This window comes from Chironomus tepperi, unplaced genomic scaffold, assembly GCF_022539635.2.
Source record: "Chironomus tepperi strain 1889 unplaced genomic scaffold, CSIRO-AGI_Ctep_v1 contig_293, whole genome shotgun sequence".
In the NCBI taxonomy this organism is placed as follows: domain Eukaryota; kingdom Metazoa; phylum Arthropoda; class Insecta; order Diptera; family Chironomidae; genus Chironomus; species Chironomus tepperi.
The window spans coordinates 56002-78862 of NW_027226415.1; the positions used below are offsets into that span (position 1 = coordinate 56002).

The 22861-nt window shown below is 34.0% G+C and overlaps 3 protein-coding genes across 3 annotated transcripts; all 3 read left to right on the forward strand.

Moving 5' to 3' along the window:
- The first annotated feature begins 7149 nt into the window (after positions 1–7149).
- On the forward strand, positions 7150–11305 carry LOC139092096 (uncharacterized). The gene is made up of 8 exons (XM_070642383.1): positions 7150–7652; positions 7712–7995; positions 8365–8679; positions 9901–10168; positions 10225–10299; positions 10465–10506; positions 10563–10846; positions 10907–11305. Exons 1-8 carry the CDS (start codon positions 7212–7214, stop codon positions 11223–11225), a joined length of 2028 nt encoding a protein of 675 aa, XP_070498484.1. The 5' UTR covers positions 7150–7211; the 3' UTR covers positions 11226–11305.
- Positions 11306–15705: 4400 nt separating this feature from the next.
- On the forward strand, positions 15706–17575 carry LOC139092097 (carboxypeptidase B1-like). Its single transcript, XM_070642384.1, has 2 exons — positions 15706–15719; positions 16594–17575. The coding sequence occupies exons 1-2, from the start codon at positions 15706–15708 to the stop codon at positions 17573–17575; spliced, it is 996 nt and encodes a 331-aa protein (XP_070498485.1).
- Positions 17576–21136: 3561 nt separating this feature from the next.
- Positions 21137–22604, forward strand: LOC139092089 (carboxypeptidase B-like). Its single transcript, XM_070642371.1, has 3 exons — positions 21137–21223; positions 21284–22016; positions 22074–22604. The coding sequence occupies exons 1-3, from the start codon at positions 21150–21152 to the stop codon at positions 22530–22532; spliced, it is 1266 nt and encodes a 421-aa protein (XP_070498472.1). The 5' UTR covers positions 21137–21149; the 3' UTR covers positions 22533–22604.
- The last annotated feature ends 257 nt before the right edge of the window (positions 22605–22861 follow it).

Genomic DNA, 22861 nt, shown 5'->3' on the forward strand with positions numbered 1-22861 from the left:
TATTTCCATCGGAAGTATTGACGATTAAGCATTAAAAAATCAAATTTTAAGCAAGAGATTTTCTCAAAGTTATAAATGTTGGTAAGGTTTCGATTCCATCGATCTTGTTATTAATATAGGCCATTGTAGTCCAAACTTTGTGCCACGGTACACTAGTCCATGAACTGCTTGCCGGGTGCTTTTTCGGTCGTGGCTAACCAACAAGCGGAGCTCAAAGTTGATTAAGATTTTGTATGGAAAATTCTACTTTAGTCGACTAGATTTCAAGGGGAATTCTGGTCGACTTCGAGCTCTGCCACCAAGGTGTGCCGTAGCACAAAGAGTTCTAGACAACACTAATAAGGGTGATCAAGCGGACATTTTAATTAGTTCCAATAGAATTTTACCTGGTACCCAGTTGGTATCCACAAAATTTAAAATGATGACGTCTTGTAAATTATCGTCAAAATGTAAGTTTAATGAGAATTACGTCACAAAGAGTAAGGGGTCGTTCGCATATTACGTACCGAAAAATACACCTATTTGACTCATCCTTCTTGATTTGCAACAAATAGAGTTTTCAATCCTGAAGTTAAAATGGAAATAAATCCGTAAATGGGCTAAATTTTGAGATTTAGAGTCTTATTATGGAGAATTTGTTCAAAACATCAATAGTTTTATAAGAGGCCGTTCACTTATTACGTTCGCTTTTTAGGGGGAGGGGAGTCCACGATTTTGTAGCAGCCTAAACAAAAAAATTTTTTCCTTGGACATTTTGTTACGAATGGTAGGGTGGATGGGGTCTAGAAATTCGTTTTTTTGCGTAACGTAATAAATGAACGGCCCCTAATATAATTAAGCAAAATTCAAGCTCTGATTCTCCTCCCATTGAGTTACGTGATAAGCAAATGACTCCTAAATATTTACAATATAAAAGTGTGTCAGGTAATGAAAATATTTATTTCAATCTTTTATTTTTTTTATCAATCATAACTTTAAATCAATTAAAAGAATAGCTTATTAAACCTTATGTAACAGAATTAATGACATTAGTCATTCCACAATCGCTACGAAAACTAGTCATTAATCTGCAAGATTTATAATGAGGATTTTGTTCATAATTTGCTCGAGCCGCTGCTCTTCTTGCTTGCAAATTTTGCCACTGCTGTTGCTGCTTGTAAGCAATATGCTGCCTATTCAAAAATTCAACTTGATTTTTCCACTTGTTAAACTTTTCATTAATTTTAGCGTCAATAAACTGAAATTCAGTAGCTCCATCAGCCATTTTTGGTATTTTCTTGAAATTTTGAACCGCTTCCATTTTAATCCTGTTATGATCAGGTATAAGTTTTGTAGCGAAATTTGGACTGGTATGGTCAGTAATTAGCTTCATTTTGTTCAGATATTCATCGACTGTTTCGTAAGACAATTCCATCAGTTGAGTTTTAATAAAGGAATTGAAAATTAATTCACTTGATGGCATGTTAGGTCCTTTAAAAACTGTAAATATTGATTGTATGTAGCTCAACATTTCCTTCGATGTGATTTCGTAGCTAAATATCTTCTTGATGACCAGATTTTTTGGTAGCAGAATTGATTCAATTAAAACTCTGAGTTGTGCCTTAAATTCATCATCTAAAAGTCCCCATTGACCATCGAAGGATTCGTTACTTGCTCCTTCCCCAGGTGATGGCAATAAGAATCCAGTCAGCATATGATATGAATCGTTTAGGTGCAATCTAACATCCTGAGCATTAACATTTGTGCTATCATAATTATTGAGAATTCTTTTAACATAAATTTCCCCACCATCATATCCATATCCATATCTATATCCAAAAACTTCATCACTCCAATCTCTAAATAACAAAAGGAACTTCTGAAAAGGTTTTGAGGTGCTGCTTAGTGATTTTTCATTTTGTCGCTTCGATGTTAAATTTGCAAAATCTGTGACTGTTTTCAAATACTCCAATTGATAGTCTTGGACGAAATCTCCAATATTAAGGATTTGTATGGATGAGATAAAGTTTGTAATTCCGAAAATTTTGGCATCAACAGGACTGTCTGATCCAAAAATACCTTGTGAGTCAATCAGAATTATTGCGATCTTTTTGCCATTTTCCTCATGTAGGAAGACATCACTCCAGAATAAAATTCCTTTTGTGTCTGGATTACTTCCATGCTTCCAAGAAAACCCTAAAAGTGGCTCGTCATCTCCGCCCCACCAATTATCTTTTTTGATGAAAGCATGATTTAATGTGTTGATGGATCGGTACTAGTAAGGAGTAAAAAGTTATATTAGCTTCAATCCTTAACAGCCAAAGAACATGCTTTCAACAGCTTGCTCTCCATACTTATACTGGTTAAGCATGCTTGCTAGCTTGTTATTAGCTTACTCTTGTCTTAAGAGCATGCTCTTGGCCTGCTAAGGAATAATTTCAACAAAATCTCACAATTCCTTACATTTGCATATAAAAACCGCAAGCAGTAGTTCAAGAAGAAGCTCTTCCCCTTGCGTTGGACTCCAGTTGTTGACAGAATTACAACATTTCGATTTTGTACTTCAGGATGTAGAAAAATTTCTTTTAATTTACTTGACATATCACCATCAAGTTGAAAAGGAATTGGTTGACCATATGGATGTGGATTGTGTCCATTTGACAGCGAGAATGCTGATCCGACTGATATTAATTATTAAAAAAATCAATAAAAACTCAAGAATATTTTAAAATGCTGAATTCCTCGATTTGGACAACAGATTAGGAATAGAACATTACTGTTCAAATCAAGGACCTCAAGCACTAGATTCTTGGAAATTAACCTTACCAATTATGAATATCGAGATGAATAAAACTTTCATTTTACTTCTAAGACTGTTCAATTAAAATTGCTTTAAAATGTCTTCAATCAGCTCCTATTTAAATGCTTTCTATCAATACTCAATATTCAATTTAGTGCATAAAATCCCCGATGTACAATATTGCTGTTATATGTATATGATGAAGGCGGATTAACAGATACTTATTTAATTTCAATGCTCTCAAAAGGATTTTGCTGACTGAGAATGTATATATTTTTATTTGAGAGGTGATTATCATTCTCCAAGTGATTCCCTCTTTTAAGTCTGATAATTTATTAAAAAATCACTCTCCGTGATTCACATTTTGAAAAAAGTAATATTAAAATTTTAGTCCAGTTTATAAAGGAAGTTAAAATGTATTTAAAGTTCTCCTACAGCAGCCAATGTTTATGCCACGACACCTTGCTGGTAACTCTCGACTGAAACCTTGCATACCATACGGTTTCTAGCATTATAGCACCACTGCCTTGCAGTTGGGCTACTAGGGTTTTCAATTCTGATATTGCATATAAATCAATCCAAGGATTAAATTCCGGGATTACATACATTTTGATCCCAGGATTGAAAACCCTAGTGGCTACTCAATTAGTTCTAAATTTCTTTAAGTCGTACTTTAGGATTTTCATTCGAAAAAATACATTTAGAATAGAATATAATAAAGGGTTTGCTTATAGCAACGGCACTGCGATTGATGATCTGCTATACCATCCCAATTCATATGTCCATCAAGGACAATAAACATTTTTCAAATATCGTTGTTTTGGTATATCCTCAACAGCCGCAAAGTCCGTATAAAAGTGTTTAATTCGCTGCATACGTAAAGACCTGCATCTACAAAAAATTAGGATGACTGTGTCTTCATCCATTCCAAAAAATCTGCAATATTTGCTGTTAGTCAAATTTAATTTAAAAAGAAAACTATTGATACACATGTGTCCTGTTAAAGCATCAATTAAGATGCTTAAGTCCCTTCTCGATAACAATAAGACATTCGACAAATTGTTCATATTTCTAGGATTAATCAGACTTTTTACCGTCTTAGCTCCTTCTGCAGTAGGCATTTGGAATACAGTGTGTCATAATCATGCTTATTTGATCCCATTTGGTCGTTTTCATTTGAGCTGGTTGATACCCCTTCAGAAGCATAGCTACAGAAAGTACTTTGTTTAAACATGAAACATAAAATGTGTAAGATTGAATTAGCATGCTTGAGAACATGATCTGTGGAGAAATATTAAAAACCATGAGTGCATTTACTAATTGTGAGCATGAGCTTTGACTGATAAAGTAAGGTAGTAAAGTAGTCGGTGAACAAGAATGTTCGAGAATTGAAAGTAGAAAATTGATAATAGAAAATATTTTTTACAAATTTTTTATTTGATCTTAGCTTGAGAAACATTACAGACTAGTCAATTAAACTCTATGTAACAGAATTGACGATATGAGTCATTCCACAATCGTGAAGACCCGCAGTAAAAAATTTGCATGATTTATAAGCTCCAGTTTTTTCATAACTTGCTCGAGCTGCTTCTCTTCTTGCTTGCAATTGTATTTGTGCAATTAAAGCGCTAATTTGTTGTCTAGAAATATATTCTTTATGCAAAGCCTCTTGAGTAGACTTCCATTCCGAAAAGTTTTCATTGATTTTCATTTTTGTTTTTTCTATGTATTTGTTTTCAGTTTCTTCATCTGCCATTTTTGATTTTTTCTTAAAATTTTTAATAACTTCCAGTTCTATACGTAGTCGATTATCGGAAAGCGTGCTGAGAAGATCAGATTTGGTATAGTCCGAATTCTTTTTTATTTCCATCATAAACTCTTTGACTGCCTGTTCACTCAATTCCATTAGTTGAGTTTTAATAACAGACTCAAAAACTGATTCATTCTCTGGAAGGTCTATGCCTTCAAAATTAGAGAAAATTGAAATTGTGAAGCTTGAAAATTCTTTTGCTGTGATTAAGTTCCCAAACATCTTCTTTCTGATCAGATTATTAGGTAGCAGAATTGATTCAATCAATGTTTTAAGTTGTGTCTTAAAATCATCATCCAATGGTCCCCATCGACCATCAAATGCCTTTTTGTGAACAATATTTCCAGGTGATGGCAATAAGAATGCATTAATATTGTCGTATGAGTCTCTAATATCATCTCGAACTTTCTGAGCTTTCGCACTGCCTTTTATAAGTTTTTTCATGTTAAAAAATCTATCTAAATAGACCTGCCCACCCTCATATCCTAAATCATAGTCTTCGTCATGCCAATCTCTAAACAGAAATAAAAAATTTTGGAATGGCCTAAATGTGCTTAATGATTTTTCTTTTTGTCGTTTTGTCGTTAGCTTTGCAAAGTCTGTAACCAGTTTTAAATGCTCAAGTTGATTTTCTTGAATGACATCTTTAATGTTGAAGATTTGAATGGATGAGATAAAGTTGGTAGAACCAAAAATTTTGGCATCTATATTTCTATCTGCTCCAGACTCAAAAAGACCTTGTGTATCAATAAGAAATATTGCAATTTTTTCACTATTTTGCTCATGTAGAAAGACATCACTCCAGAATAAAATTCCTTTTGTATCCGGTTCACTTCCATGCTTCCATGAATATCCTAAAAGTGGCTCGTCATCTCCGCCCCACCAATTATCTTTTTTGATGAACGGACGAGTAAGTGTATTGATGGATCGATACTGATCAGTAGTTAAAAAATAGACATTAGAGTAATATCATAAAATTATAAATATTGTCCTTACATTAGCATATAAAAATCTCAAGCAATAGTCCAAAAAGAAGCTTTTTCCCTTGCGATAAGCTCCAATGATTGATAGCACGACTACATTTCGGTTCTCGACTTCAGGATGAGTAAAAAGACTTTTTAAATCATCAAATTTTGTACTCGAACTTCCAGTACCAAGTTGGATTCGAATTGGTTTTCCGTATGGATGTTGATTGAGTGCATATGATACAGAGATGATTGATATTAATATAACTAATTATGAAAAAAGAAAATTTGGATTATTTAGTACTGATTAATTAATAAAATTTCTAGTTACAATTTAATAATAATGTGAAATGTGATATTTTCATCTTAATTCCTACTTCGTTCACTTCTCAATTAGAACTGCACTAAGATTTTTTAATTCAGCATTTATTTATATGCCTTGCATGATGATTGGTATATGGGGTGAAGATAGGTCAACAAATAAAGCGATATTGGTCGAGAGCCTATCTGAGAGAACATTATCACTTGTACAGTGATTCCCTCATTTTTTGACTGATAAAATAAATTCACATCGTATAGTCTGTGAATCACAATTTGCGTGATTTTATGTCTAATTTCAAATTAATCAGCAATATTTGTAAAGTATAAACATGATTTTTAAATAAGTTCCAATTTATTTAGAATTTAAGTTACAGTTTTGCAACAAAATGTTTTTAACTCGTCTGAATGTTCGTGAATTGTACCCGAGCAGCACAAATGAAAAATGCTCTGTCACGGAACCGTCCCACTAAACCTCTGAACCTCTAAGCTCTCCGCTAAACGGAGCCTGCCTAATTTGAACTTTATTTGTGTCGCTCAGGATAACAAGCTGTGATGGAAAAGGAATGTTGAATGCATTATTTTGAATGATAAAGGTAGCCAAAGATCAGACAAAGTTTTATTTTTCAGCAACTTTGAGTTTTTTTCATGTTGTGTACCTAGATGAAATGGACGTCTTCAATTTAGTGTTACTAAATCTATTCGTAGCGATAGAGCCAGCTTCAGGAACCGACTGATGGAGGCCAAGGATCACACTTGTTCTGTATGGTCAGTGAAGAAGTAAGTAAGCAAATCTATTCGTAATAAAGTATTTCTTTCATGTGTGACTATGTGAAATCAGAGTTGCAGAACAGACCAAAACTCCCCTGTTATAGACCAAAACCGTGCAATTTCTTAATAATGTGAATGGTTTTTCCTACATTTGCATTTGAAAAACCACACAATGTGTTTCATGTGGACGGCTATAATAGATAGCATAGTATACATAGATTGAAGCCCCTGATTCTTTAATCGGTGGTGGCTAAGCCTCTGTTAGTCGAAAATTTAATTCGGCTATAAGTATGGCATTACTTAGCCAGTTTGCAAGTCAGCTAAGACTAAGCTAAGCGACTTCTATCTCAAAAATTGTTAGGACTAAGTAAACAATATCTAGTTTCACGAATTGCCCACCTAATTTAATCTTATCAATTGCACCAATTTAAAAACGTGATTAAAATTATCTCAATTGCTTCTATACTTATTAACGAAAGTAGCGAGAAAGTCTTGGCATAAAACTCATATTCAGTTTGGTTCTTACATTCATTTCCATCATTCAAGTCAAGATATAAAGCCTCAAAAAATGAGAATTTTACTTCTCTTATCACTTGCTTCATTTGCATTTGCAAATCCAATTCTTCAAAATCCAGAGGGAAAAACTCACCGCACAATGGATTTTAATCGTTATTGGACATACGATGAGATTGCTTCATATATGCGACAGATGGAAACTACATATCCATCAATTTCAAGAGTTGAACAAATGGGAAGAACTGAAGAAGGCAGAGATATTTTAGGAATTAGAATTGGTGATCCTGAGAGATTAGCAGATGGATCATTGCCAGTTGTGCTTATTACAGCTGCAGCTAATGCTCGAGATTGGATCACTGCTATGAGTGCTGTAAACTTAATGCACATGTTGTTAGATCAGTATATCCTTTATCGTGATCTTGTGGATAATTTAGAATGGTTTATTGTTCCTGTTGCTAATCCTGATGGATATGTCTTCTCAATGACTCCTGGTGTAAGTTTGTGACTTATTTTGTTAAATGGCATTAAAAATATTTTTTTTTGGTTCCTTAGAACCGTGCCTGGGTGAAAAATAGAAGACAAAACAATGGATCTAGCTGCCTTGGTGTCAATATTGAGAGAAATTTCGACTTTAACTGGGATTGGGACATAAATTCTAGCAATGATCCATGTGAAGATAATTTCAAAGGAACAGCTGCAGATTCTGAGGAGGAAACAAGAACAATTCAATTTGCTGTCGATATTTTCCATAGAATTCAACATGCTTATGTCTCGCTTCAGGCTGGAACACATGATCGTAGCAATGGAATCATATCATATCCTTATGCTTATTCAAAGTGAGTTGTATTAGTGTGTTAAAGTGGAAGTGACAGAATGACAGTGAATTATTGAGACATAGCGTAGGGTGACTATGATTAGTAGACTTCCTTCTTACTTACTTCCTTGGCTGGAAGACTTAAATGACTGTTTATTATCAAGTTAGATCCTCAATTGCTTGTTTAGAGATTGAGTGCTAAAACCTAAATCAAAGTATATGTTTGTTATACCAGTCCTCTTGTAGAGTAGGTCAAGGCTGCATATGTAGCTATCACTAAGCATCACTAGGTATACCCAACATTATACAGCTGGGCATTAACTTGACGACTTTAGTCCACAACACAGTCACAACATTTACCCCAAAACTCTCTATTTCCATCTCATTTCAGTGAAGGAATTCCAACACATTGGGAAGAGCAACAAAATGTCGCATGGGATATGAGCACAGATGTTCGATTTCGTAGTGGAGCTCGCTACATAACTGGCTCGTTCAGCAATCTTATGACACCAACTGGTGGAACTTCAATGGATTATGCTGCTGGTGTTGATGAAGTTCCTTTATCTTACACAATTCTGACACCACCATTTGGACAATTTGGATGGGATGCTGAGCCATGGAGAATTAATGCAGTTGTTGATCAGATATTTATGGCTATTGAAACTATGGCTAGATATGCGATTGACATGCCGCTTGAAAATCCTTAAATAAAATAATTTAATAAAAAATCTATTCAGTCACAATACCCGTCGCGTGAATGTTTATTTATGTTTAGAGTGGATAGTGATAAGTTTATTATTTTTGGCATCACAATCAATTTCCTTTTGCAATACTCAAAGTCTGGTTCTGAATGATAAGATTAAAATTAGAAAATTGTTTTCAAAATAATCGTGGATGTACGGTTTAGACGTCTTCTGAATTAGATTGGAGAAATTATATGGATGACTTTATAGATGACTCTATTTTGGGGTAGTTCCACTTAGTGATTTAGACAATAAAGCAGTGGTGGTCAACCTTGTATTTTTAACGGCACACTTTGGTAATAAGTCCCAACTGAAACTGCACACGGCATATGATTCATGGCATTTCTAAAAACATAATAGAGTGCCGCGTCACACAGGTTGCCCACCACTGCAATATAGTGTCATGGAATTTGTGCAAGATTTGTGCTTTTTGTAAATATTTCGTTCTAAAGTTAGATCTACATGCTTCTATTCCTGAATTTGGACATTGTGCTAGTGATCCCTAAATTGGCAGAAGTTCTCGAAAGATAGAGCTGTCTACCAACGTTTTTTAACGAGGCAATGGGCTCCCGTACGCCATAGCCAAGGAAGTAAGATGAAGTAAGTAAGTGCTAGTGATCTAATCCCTCACTTGATATTGTATTTATCAACTAAATTAGTGGTGGTCAACCTTTTTCGACACGGCACACCTCAGCCAGTCTACTATTTGCTAGGGCTTTTAGTGGACAAATCCTAATATACCTTAATTTTTCCTATATATACGCCACTTGGCTAACAGGTTGTCCACCATCTACTTAATATTTAAACTAGCATCATGCACTGTTCAGAGACAATATGACTATAACTTTCTCCAAAACCACCAAAAAAAAAAAACTTAGCTATCAAAATTATGTAAGCTTCTTATTATCAAACAACAAATTTCCAAATTATCAATTAAAAAGTACTCAAAATAAATCTAATCAGCACTAATAGAAAATTTCATAAAAACAGATAAGGAAAAATCTTAAATAATAAATTTTCAAAAGTCTCAGTTTTATTCGGGATTTAAACGAATCAACATGGCTAAAGAAGCTATAGTGCTATTATTTTTAGGGATTTGTGGATTAAGCTTATTAAATGCTAGGTGAAAAATCATTATTCAGTCACAAATGTCCATAAAATTAACATCAATTCCTCAATTCTAGTCCCATTCCAAAAGCATACAGAACAGCCGACTTCAATCGATATTGGACACTCGATGAAATCAATGAATACATTTTTGATCTTGGTGCTAGATTCCCAAACATTACGGAAGTTGAAAATATGGGAATTACTGCCGAAAATCGTACAATTTATGGAATTAGAATTGTCAACAATGCCCTCCTTCAGGAAAATAATTATTCAATGCCAATTCTTCTCATCACTGCTGGTGCAACTGCTAGAGACTGGATCAGTATCATGGCAGCTATGAATGTAAAACCTTAATTATTTTTAGTTGACAAAATATTTAATTTGGACTATTTTTTAAGATTATCCACGAATTAGTCGAGCATTATCATGAATTCAGAGTACTTGTTGACTATCTCGAGTGGTTTGTCGTTCCTGTAAGTTGATTATTAATTCGACACAAATGGAAAAGGTTCTGTTAGACTCGACCAGGGCTCTGTAATGGTTGCCGACATTAAGTAACCATTTTGGAACCTTTTTCATGCATGTCACTCGGGTAAACGGCAATAACTGTGCATTAATGATTGCCATATCAATTACAGGTTTTGAACCCAGATGGATATGAATTCTCAAGAACAGCAGGTGTAAGTATATCAGTCCTAACAATACCAGAATCAAAATAACAAAACCTTATCTTTAGAACCGTGCCTGGACTAAGAATCGCCGTCCAAATGCAGGTTCAAGCTGCATCGGTGTAAATATTGAAAGAAATTTCGATGTCTATTGGAACTCAGAAATCAATTCAAGTGCTGATCCATGTGATGATAACTTCCGTGGCTCAGAACCAGCATCGGAAGAGGAATCAAGATTCTTGAAATTTTTCTTCACATTGGCCAGACCCGTTGAGGTTGCTTACATCTCAATTCAAGCTGGACTTCCAAATACTTTTAATGGTGCGATTGCTTATCCATATGCGTTCTCAAAGTAAGTCTGTTATCTTATCAGGAACTAATTAAAGTAATTCTCAATGAAAACAAATTACAGTGAAGCAGTTCCTAATGAATGGGATCGAATGCAACCCGTTGCACATGACATGAGCTCAAATGTTAACAGAATGACTGGTGCTCGTTATCGTACTGGAAGTGCAAGTAACATTGCACCACCAACAGCTGGAACAAGTCCTGATTATGCTAAATCTGTTGTTGATATTCCTTATGTCTATACAATCCTTACAAATCCAAGTGGAAATAATGGATGGGATGTCCCTGAATGGAGAATCAATCCAACAGTAGATCAAGTATTTGCAGCTATTGATGATTTGTCAAGGCACTTGATTTTCTCGCCAACATTTAAGGAAAAGTGAAAGTTTTAAATTTTAAAAAGTCGTTAAAATTTTGAATTTTGAAAGTTCGTTATTAAAAGAAACTTTTAAACTTAATTAAACTTTGCAGTTTTAAGTGAATCATTAATTAAATGCATCTATCCTCCAACACGCAATCCACCAATTCAATTCCATTAAATTTCTATTAAACAGGAACAATGAAAAGTGAATTTTCTATATTCTCACATTTTATGCACCTAGGATTCACAATATAATGCACAATACATATAATCCGCTTTAATTTATAGCAATCGAGCATGAAATTCCCAAGTCTATAAATATATAATTGCTTCACACAGTTTAGCATGTCTCAATTGACTCATCAAAATGATATCGTTAATGCTACTGCTACTCTTTTATGCTATATGTAGATATTTTATTTTTATATACATATATATTGTGATTTCGAGCAATTATTTCAGGCATATTTTATGTCTTTTTTCATATTTCATGCGAATTGGCGTCATGAATTTTTATAAATGCGTGAAAATATCTGTTGATTGTGTTTGGATGAGATTTATCAGGTTCATAAGTGTTAATTGATTGGACGATATTTAATTCAGTCTAGATGAAGGTGTGTAACAGGATTTTTAAAGTTTTGTGACAATTTTGAAAGTATTTTCAAGCTTGTCTATTTTTAAATGTGATTGTGTTTACTATTCACAATCCCCCTTATCAAATGTCTCACGTTGTATACTTCAGCACTTATTCGAGATAAGATTTGGAACATTTTTGTTTTAAATTAACTAATTTTCAGGCGACAATATTTACGAAAGCTTTAATTTTAATGCACAAACTCATTTAAATACCGAACAAAAAATACCGAAATGCATGAGGCGAAAAATCTAGTTTCAAGATGACATGAAAAATTTGATGTTAGATTCCTTGAAATCTGCCATTATGCTTGACTTACGTCGGCCTGACATCGGTTTTTTGGTTATTTATACGTCGTGTTCTTTCCAAATGTTGTATCCGAACTGCAATCCATTAACACTAAAATATTATTACGTCGCCGTATTGACATTAAGACACTTAGTTGATCTGGCCGTACTGACAACAGAAAAGGTGTTTTGGAGGGTTCCTATTTTTATAATGATTCATCCTTTTATTTATGCAATTTAATTACAGAAAACAAATTACAGACAATTAGGGGTCGTCCGACTATTGCATTACATTAGATGGGATCATCCTTGTAATAAAATTTGATCAAAAAATCAACACAAAAATCAAAAACTCCTTCTTTTGGATTACGTTAATGTCCCCATGCTGAGTCATGAAACATGACTGTGGCTGACGAAAACGCTTAAGACGCCGACTGAGAGAGGCAAGACCACACTTGATCTGTACGACCAGCGAAGAAAGTGAGTAAGAATGACCCCATGAATAAATTACTTACTTACTTCGCTGGCCGTACATATCAATTGTATTCTGTGATTTCTTTTAGATACCGCCTAAAACTGGCCCTAGCTTCCGCTCGCCAATTCCCAATACCAAATGCAATAATGTCGCTGACAAGTCAACTTTTCTTATGACTGGGATGGAGACTTTCAACCCAATCCACATATTGGAGCGGATTCAAACGAGGCTCTGATTAAAACAGGGTGCGTTGGTATACTGAGCTGCCATCCTGTATTAACAGAGTCGGATTGGAACTAACAATAACGACCATGGATAACTTATTCTCCTACAACAGACGATAGAAATCAGCTTTAAAATCATAAATGATATTTGAAGGATCTCTAAATTCAAATTTCCTATTTTAATGAGTTTATGTTGAACATATGAGTTTAAAAACAAATTTTTCGTGCTGCCCATCAGAAATAAAAATTCATTTCTCAGTTATAACTTCATTAACTTGCCTATGTCTACTAAAAATTCATTTTCATTTTATTGAAAATGGAAAAAAAAAGATTGAAAAATTGAAAAATTTCCGTTTTATTAATGGATTTTCCTCTCCATATGAGACTTCATATGAATCTACAAATGCTGATTTCTCTCATGCAGACTAAATGAATCAAAAAAACTTATTTAAATTGAAAAAAATTCTCAAATTTTAACATCTCACAAAACATTTTGTTCTATTCATTCCACATCTATAATCTAGCAATTATACTAATAGCTCTTCTATATGACTCACATTTATCATCATTTAACAAATTTCATGCACAATGAGCACCTTATAGATATCAAAAAATTAGAGACCTTGAACTTTCCTCAACATAGACTGACACATGTGCAGTATTTACGTATAAAACACATTGCGTAATTTGAACTGAATTCAACATGCAGAACGAACACAATCAGAAGACGTTGTCAAGTGGCAATTTTACTAGCATAAAAGACATTCACAACTGAGGGCATTCTAAAAGCATTGTCGGTACTGACTAAAATGTCTTTTATTTCATGTGAAGGTTGATCTATTTTAAAATTTCGATTGTCTAATCTGGAGAACAAGAGACTTTAAAGTTGCAATTGCATTTTTAAGCTAGACAGTAGTATGATAAGTTAGTCGTTGAATTCCTAGCAAACACAAAGGTTGTTTGTGCTTAGATTAAGCCAAAGAGTAATATAATTTTACACGCAAATTTCTTGTCCTAACATCTAATTCCAGAACAGACAAGGATCATGTTTTAGAGTATAGTAACCAAATTGAGCATGCTCGATTATTGTGATTGAGTATACTCATGACTACATTCATTTAAATGTGAATGCTCATTGTTTGTTAGGGAATGAATAATCTTTGTAGTCATTTCCTTATTCAAGCTAATTGTTGCTTCCAATTGAGAATTTTCGGTATATTTAGTAACACTGATGCTCAATGCAAAAATCATTGTTTGCATTGAGCATCATTATTTATGCTTTATGTTGCTTTTTTTAACAAGTTGATTTCTGAAATAGTCTGTTGTAAGCCTTACCATCTCTATTTTGATTGTGTGACTGACACTCTTCAGACGGGGTGGTTTGGATAGTCATTTATACTATATCCTTTACGTACTTATCCGGCACATAGCTCGGACGTCAGCGATGTATTTAGCGGTATCTAGGAATACCACGAGATTGTATATACTTGGTATTTGGATAGCATCGAAGTTCAGCATTAAGCTTCCCTATATCTCCGTTCATTGATCATACCTATCGACTACATACCTATCAGACTTATCTTATCATTCATCCAAGAATGTAGCTAATCCAATGAACATCAGTGTTAATAAAAAAATGCCGAAAATCATCAAATTGGAAGCAGCAATGACCTTAAAGTAATAGGGAAAAATATTATGCATCAAAATCTTTGAATAGAATATTTGCATCTAAATATATATTAATTAGAGTCACACACAGATTTATAATTCTTAATTAAACTTTAATGTGATTTAAAATAAATAAATTCACTTTCATTAATAAAATTTTAAAATTTTTCGATGTAATAAGCAGTAATAGCACTTGAAGAGGTAATAAAATATAAGTGTAAATGACAGTTGCATTACATTTTATTGACACGTTGCTAATGAAGGCACAGATAAGAACTCATGAAGTTTTTGTTGCAACATGTGGGCTGTGCATATATGACGGAACGAGGTTAGAAGTTACATTATAATTTCAATAATGGATGTTAAATCCTGAGTGACACAAATAAAGATGGCTCTGGCAAGGTGCTTCTTAGGCTCAGTTGGAGCTTTTATTAACAATAAATGGAAACCGCCTTTATGTGGACACTACATTGTAGCCATATTAATGCATTAGTAAGAACTTACGCAGAGCTTCCATGTCGAGGCCTTCTTCACATGTGTAGCTCGGAAATGGAAATTTCATCGGCAATACACAAAAATCAATATTTTTTCCAAATTCACAGCATGTCCCAAACATATTAAACACCCACAATATTTATTTATTCAACTCTTTCGACACAACGACAATCGACTATCGCTGAACTCCTCCTGTTGATTGTGAATTCTAACGTATATAAAAAGTAATAAGTAACCACAATAAGTCCTCATATCGTTACAATTTTACTGTCAATTAAGTTCTTTTCATGTGCAAAAAATATGAAAATTTTTAATGGGAAATTTTCAATTCTTTTTTTGATGATGCCAATCATCGCTTTTTGTGACTCGTATCGGACATATGATGGGTATGTAGATTGAAAAAAAGTTTTTCAATTAACGCTATTTTTGATTTTTAATAAAAACTATTCAATACCAAAAGTTTTTCAATTAAAAGTCAAGCTTAAAATTCTCAAAAAAATTTACTTTAAAGCTACAAAGTGTACACGGTCACATCAGGAACACAAAGCGATATAAATTTTCTGAAATCATTAACTGAGATCGGTGATGACGATAGTTTCGATTTTTGGGCACTACAAAGCACCGTGGGAAGTGTGTCAACTGTCATGGTTAAGCCAGAACAGCAGAATTGGTTTGAAAAATCTCTCACAAATAGAAATATCCAATACAGCATATCAATAATGGATTTAGAAGAGTAAGTGCAACGAATTTTATTTGGAATTGATTTTTTTGGGGGCTCGTACACAAGTGATGTCTATTGGAACTTGAATTTTAAGCCTCTGTTTTGCTACTAGAGTTGAATTCTATGGCACTGGGTATGGCATGGTGTTTAATGCCCTTTTAAGCTGTTCCACTAGTCTGGTACTATTCTTCGTATCAAAACCAGTTCTGGGGAAAATAGTCCGAGTTGCTTTAAATCTCTGTCTAAACCTCTCGTCAGAATTGGCAGGACTTTGTGAGTCCGGATTCCATAAGTCCAAAAAGTCCGGACTTCATGGAGTCCGAATCCATTTTTTTCGAGGCGCTTCCAAATAGGAGTCCTGCAACTCTGATCATCTTATATTTAGATCTTAGGCTCATTATTCGTTCCAATTATTCAGTAACTTACTGTCCTGCATCACATCCTTCCTACATCAATCATGACCCGTTTTTTCCAAGGGTCAGACACAACAACAGTACAATACTTTACTTACTGTACTTGTTGAATTTCTACGAAAGTCCCATTTAGTAAAGTGCTGTACATTGGAGTTTCTGACCCTTGGCTCTTACATCTCATGTTGTCTAATTCTTGGTTTTTGCCATTAAACTCAAATTTAACTGCTAAAATTAAGCATCCAAAAGAACTTAACTTCCGACTATTAACTAGTCTGGTGGTGGGATTCGAATCTAGAAGTTCAAATAAAACACCAACTTTACTTACCCATACCTTGCCATGTGAGCTATCAAGTCACTTTTCCTTCTATCCTTTGCAATGCTAATTCGTCTACGAACTAAATAGCACCTCCAATTCCATAACATACTGCATCTGACGTCATTCTCATATTATTTCCAATATTTTTTATTCCCAGCGTATTAAATGAAGAGCGTCAATATCAATTAAAAATGAAAAGCATGCAATGGGGAAGAAGCATGAATTCTGATGATATCAGCTTCGATCGATATTATGAACATGATGAGATAAATAAATATCTCGACAGACTGGCATCATCACATAAAAATGTTGAGGTAAAAGTCATTGGAAAATCATACGAGGGACGTGATATAAAAGTAATAAAAATTACTAATGGTGATGGAATTAAAAAGAAAAATTCAATTTTCATTGATGCTGGCATTCATGCACGTGAATGGATTGCACCTGCAACTGCACTTTATATCGTTCAACAACTTTTGAATGACGAATCGACAGCAAGAATCCTAAATAATCTCGATATTATTGTTAATCCAGTCGTAAATCCCGATGGATATCAATATACACACAAAAAGGAACGACTGTGGAGAAAAACGAGAAGTAAAAATATTCCGGGATGTATTGGAACTGATGGTAATAGAAATTTTGATTTTCATTGGGGTGAGGTTGGTGCATCACCGGTTCCATGCATGGAAACTTATCGAGGCAGTAAAGCATTTTCTGAAAAAGAGACACAGGCACTGCGTGATGCTGTTGATGAAATCAAAGATACCTGTAAATTTTATTTAACTCTTCATTCATATGGAAATTATATGCTATATCCATGGGGTTATACATCAAAGCTACCAGATACCTGGAAAGATCTTGATTATATTGCACAAATTGGAGCATCAGCAATCAAAAATGCAACTGGTACAACATACACAGTTGGTAGTTCAACAAATGTTTTATATGCCGCAGCTGGTGGAAGTGACGATTACATGTTTGCTATTTTCAATGTTCCAATTTCAATTACAATGGAATTACCCGGCGGTGGTCAAAATGGCTTTGATATGCCTGCCAGTAAAATTGATGATACCGTCAAGGAGAGTGCCATTGGAATTTTTGCAATGATTGAAGCTGTCGGACAGAAATACAATTGAAAATTGGAACTTCATAAACATATTTTCATTTGATATGATTGAAATTAATTAATTTGGAATGACTACCTATAATAATGTTGTCTGTGGTCAGTAAAATTTTGTGAATGATTTGTAGAAAATTTTGATATTAAAAATTCCTTTGGATTGACTACCTGCTATCTAGTTTGTTTTGAAAATATTTCATTAAATAAACTTTTATGGATTGTTATGAACTTGATAAGATGTGATTTTCTTTGTATTATGCATGTACAATTAGTTTTGTCTGTCTGTGGTAAGTATTGCAAGTTGTTCAGTAATTAAGTGTAGTTCCATTTTAAGGAGAATTTGTTGCAATTTTGCAACAGCTCCACTGTAGATCAGATAATAAATTGAAGTTCATGGTTACCGGCCCGAGTGGAACAGGCTTCACTTAGTCGACCTTATGTATAGTGGTTTTTAAGGAGACTTAAGGAAGCCCCGACTTGGAGCCTAGGTTATTACAAAAGGCCTTCCATCTGACTCTGTTACTGGCCACATCACAAAGCTTGTACAGATTCTCTGTTTTGACATCTAATTGACATTCCAGCATTACTGTTCTACATCAAGTTGCTTTTGGAGCACCAGGGCGTCTCTTTCCTTGTGGATTTCATCCAAGCGCGGTGAAACAGGTTTGTGTTTCCATCCCATTTACGACACCAGCTCTTTGTAGCAGTATTAGGTTTGAAGGCCAATCAAGTTGGAAACAGTAAGAGGCAGACGAAAGCCAGCTTTGAGAATTGTCTTTGGGACCCCAACAGGTATAGAGCATGCCATAATGGAACAGAAATACCCTTTAGTACCTAAAAATGGTTTCTTTGCCTTTACGGGTAGGTCATGAATCGCAATAGTTCTAAATGATTATCGAACTAATTAGCGTCCGTTAATTGCATGCAAGTATGCGCATACTGAATGTAAGTCTTGAATACAAGTGCTACAATTTCATGTAAACTGTATGCGCATACCTGCATGCAATCGTCGAACCCTAGAATTAATTAATTTGTCTAGGAATACACTTAACATATCATGGCAAATTCCTCAAATATCAAGTTTATTACTAGACATAAGATCGACCAACCACAGCCTGTTTCTCTCGGGTGGGCATCACATATTCTCAATAAGATCGAGATCATCTCAGTAAATAGAAATGGAAAGTTTTATGGTGATAATTATTCTATAAACTCAAACGAATCAATGGAAAAACCGATCTAGTTTGTTGTGAGACACTCGACCAGACAGTTCTCTGTTAATATTGTTGAGTAAGTTTATAAAAATTGAGAAGATGACACCGGCTTATTTGGTCATTTTTTAAAAAGTAGTTTTAGAAATTTGAATTTTTTTATTTATGATCAGAGGCGTAGCCAGATTTGAACCAGTTTCATTCATAGGGACCTCTGGCTACGCCCCTGATTGCATTCTTGTTAAGACAACAATTCACATGATTGTACAAATTCTAGTTCCGAACATGCAAAAGCAATGCCCAAAGTAAATCATGATATAATCGAAAAACATGTTAACAGCACTTAAAAGCACAATAACCAGAATTACTCACTCAATAGAAGTGAGTACGCATGATAAATACAAAGCGCCTCATTATTCCATTCACATTTCTTTTCTCTTCGTCCATAAGTCAACGACTAAAATTTCGTTAATCTTTAATTCACAAATTAAGGCATTAAAAACAATAGAATAACACAAAAGTGAAAATTCCTACATTAAGGCACTACGTCAGATTATAAAAATCAACAAAAAACCCAAAATATATTTTATTCGAACTTTGTCTGATAATTGGTGCACCTAATCAAGGCAATCTTTCATTGTCACTTATCACCAATTTCATTGGATTTTACGTTCGTGTAATTTTCAGTTTCAATGAGCCACTTATAAACTTAAACCGCCACTCAACAATGAGTAATTAATCAATTAAATCATCAATAAAAGTGAATTAATGCTCGCGGGTATTTTGTATAAATAAATAAAAATTGATTTTTATGGAACAGTGCCGAGCGATGCATGTATATTTTTGAGGATGTTAAATGGTTAGCCGAGTGACATTGTGGATTTGTAGTAAGGAGTCAGTGTTGCCGTCTCAAATTCCAACATTTCGAACTCAATTTACTTTAAAATACAAACCGTTACGAAGACAAATAAAAGTAACTTTACAAACAAATTTGAATATTAACGACCAAAAATATTATTTTGAAAAAAAATAACGGTCGTTTTTGAGAAAGCCACACTCTGGTTAAAGATGTCAAATTACTATTTGTACAAATACCCAAATACCCAAATAGTAAACCCCAAATATTTGTACAAATATTTTTAAAAAAACTAAAAAGTAGAAAAATGGACAATTTCAAGAAGTTTTTTTTTTAAATTTTCTCAAATAATAGTCATTGCATTATTTCATCACTGGAAAAGACATTTGCAAGTTAGTTTAATTAAAATTAAAAAGTCAATCTAATAATTATTTTAATTCTTGTCCCCATTTTTACCGTTTACCAATGTTGTACCCACGAAGATGTTTAAAACAGTGAACATTTTTGTCTCAAACAGATCAACAAAACTATATTTCCAAAGATTTTATCGTCTGTTATCTGCACATAGAAATATGATTATCTCACTATAGATCGCCTATTGTGTCTGGGTAATGAACAGGCTGAATTTATGCAACTTCACTTTACATTCGGCCTAATGTATCAAGAAACACTCAAATATAACTTAAATTCAATATAAATATCTATGCTAGCTTTCATGACAAATTTTATTAATGTAAGCTTATTAGGCTTTATGTTTCAAAATATGAGGTTAAACAAATTGGTAAAAAAAATGATAAATTTCACCAAAAATTTAATGAAATTTTTTATTTAAGTACCTAAAAAGTGATAATTTTAAGCAGCAAATATATTTGTTTCAAATATTTGGGGTACCCCAAATAGTACGAAATACCCCAAATATTTGGGTATTTGGGCTTCGTATTGACATCTCTACTGGTAAGGGTTTAAATAATGAAATGCTTTCATGTTGTATAATCCATGTACAGTGGTTTAAATTAGGAGTGCCTAAGTGCCGCGGCAAGAATAAAAGGTTGCGCACCACTGGACAAGAGTCAAAAGCGGACTTAGGTTTGGTTTTGAAACTTTTTTGTATGGAAAGTAATAGTTTATTTACTAAACATTGAGAAACTTTGTCTAAAAAAGGGGGTTTGCCCCCTTCCACCCTGCTCCCCCTAGATAATACCTCTTACTAGGGCACCGTAAAAATACTTAATCCTAGTTAGCTTCCATTTGTGCACCAATTTAACCCAAATTTATCCCAACACCATAAATTATATATCCATCCAACACGTGTGCATCGCTCGGACCATAATAAGAAAGAATTGTTGATGTGAGAAAGATTTAAATATATACACATACGTGTAACTGTTCAAACTTGTCAAAATCAAACGGTATTTTTATCATCATACAAATAAGACTGTCTGTAAATGTGTATAAAATGTCGTGAATTGTTGTCGGCAAGATTCAGTTCATTTTCGATTTTTTTATAAAGTAGGAAGAGAAAAATGAGACATTGCCTCAGTTTTCTGGCCTTTATTGCTCTTCTCGGTGGTCTTTATGGCTACGAAACATACAAGGGGTAAGTAAATTACTTTATTATTGTCAATTACAGTCAATAATGATTATTAATTTTACACAGCTATAAAGTTTACGATGTAGTTCCAAATAAAGTGCAACATGATGAGCTTTCGATGTTGCAATATGAGGAAGGTATCGATTTTTGGAGATTATATACACCTGGTCGTATGTCACGAGTCATGATTTCACCAGAAAAAATTGCCTATTTTGAGGAGTTCCTTAAGACTCATGAAATTCCATATGAAGTTGCAATTGAGGACATGGAAGGGCCAATTGAGGAGGAAAGAAGAAGCATGAGAAAGTCTAGACAAAAGCGTGCTACATCAGTTCCACGAGTAACACCAGATTTCTCTGTCTTCTGGTCAGCAGCTGAAATTGAGACTTATTGCACATTCTTAGCTACAACATATCCACAATTTGTCACATTAGAGACAATGACATGGTCACCAGAAGGTCGTAGAATCTATGCCATGAAAGTCTCAAGTGGACCAGTTTTTGGACAGAAACCAATTATTGGTATGGAATCAGGTATGCATGCTCGCGAGTGGGCATCACCACCAACAGTTTTGTATTTACTCAATCGATTGATTGAGAATCCAAGCACACGAACAGAATTATTGGCACGCGTTGATTGGTTGATTGTTCCTATGCAAAATCCTGATGGATATGAATTCTCAAGAAATTCTAATAGATTATGGCGTTTGAATCGTAGAAATGTCACAGCAACATGCGTTGGTGTTGATTTGAACAGAAATAATCGATACAGTTGGAGACAAGCTACTTTGACTCAGCCAGTAAGTAACAAAATTTTACTTAATCTTCATTTAATTTATCAATCTATTCCATAATAGTGCGGCAGTCAAACATATCCAGGACCATCACCATTATCGGAACCAGAATCATTCCACTTGGATCATCTTATGAGTAGATATGCACATAATATGAAGCTATACCTTAGTGTCCATACATTCGGTGATATGGTCTTGTGGCCATGGGGATATTCCGGATCACCAGGATGGATTGAAACTCATGCTGAACATCAAGCACTTGGAAATTTATGGAGAAATGCTATTTTAGCTAATGGCGGTAGAAGCTATCAAGTAGGAAATGTTGCTGATGTTCTTGGTAATGCATTTGGTGCCGTTGATGATCATATGGCTGGAACTTATGGAGTACCATATGTGTATACCCTCGAATTGACAAGTGGCTTCCAATTCCAATATCCAGAAGAAAGAATTGAAGCTTTGGCATTTGAGACATTCCATGGATATCGCGCAATGGCTTTATACATTGGAGAGACTTATGGTTAAATTCCTTTATTACTGTAGATCTTGATACTCATACAACGAATGATAAAAATAAAAAAAAATTAATTAAAATTAGCTTAACTGTTCTTAACTAAATTTAGTATATGCCCTCTTCCGTTCATTATTGATTGATCTGGTTCGACTTAAATTCTTAAATGAATTTTGTGTGCTATCGGAATTTTATTAAGCTATGATTCAAACCACTAATAAAAATTGTTTTGATTTTTAATTTCACTGATAAGCTCCAAAATACTGTTTAAGTCTCTTAATTCTGACATCCTATATATTTGTTTTAAAATGACTTGCACAATGTTTATGAAGGAATGAAAGTT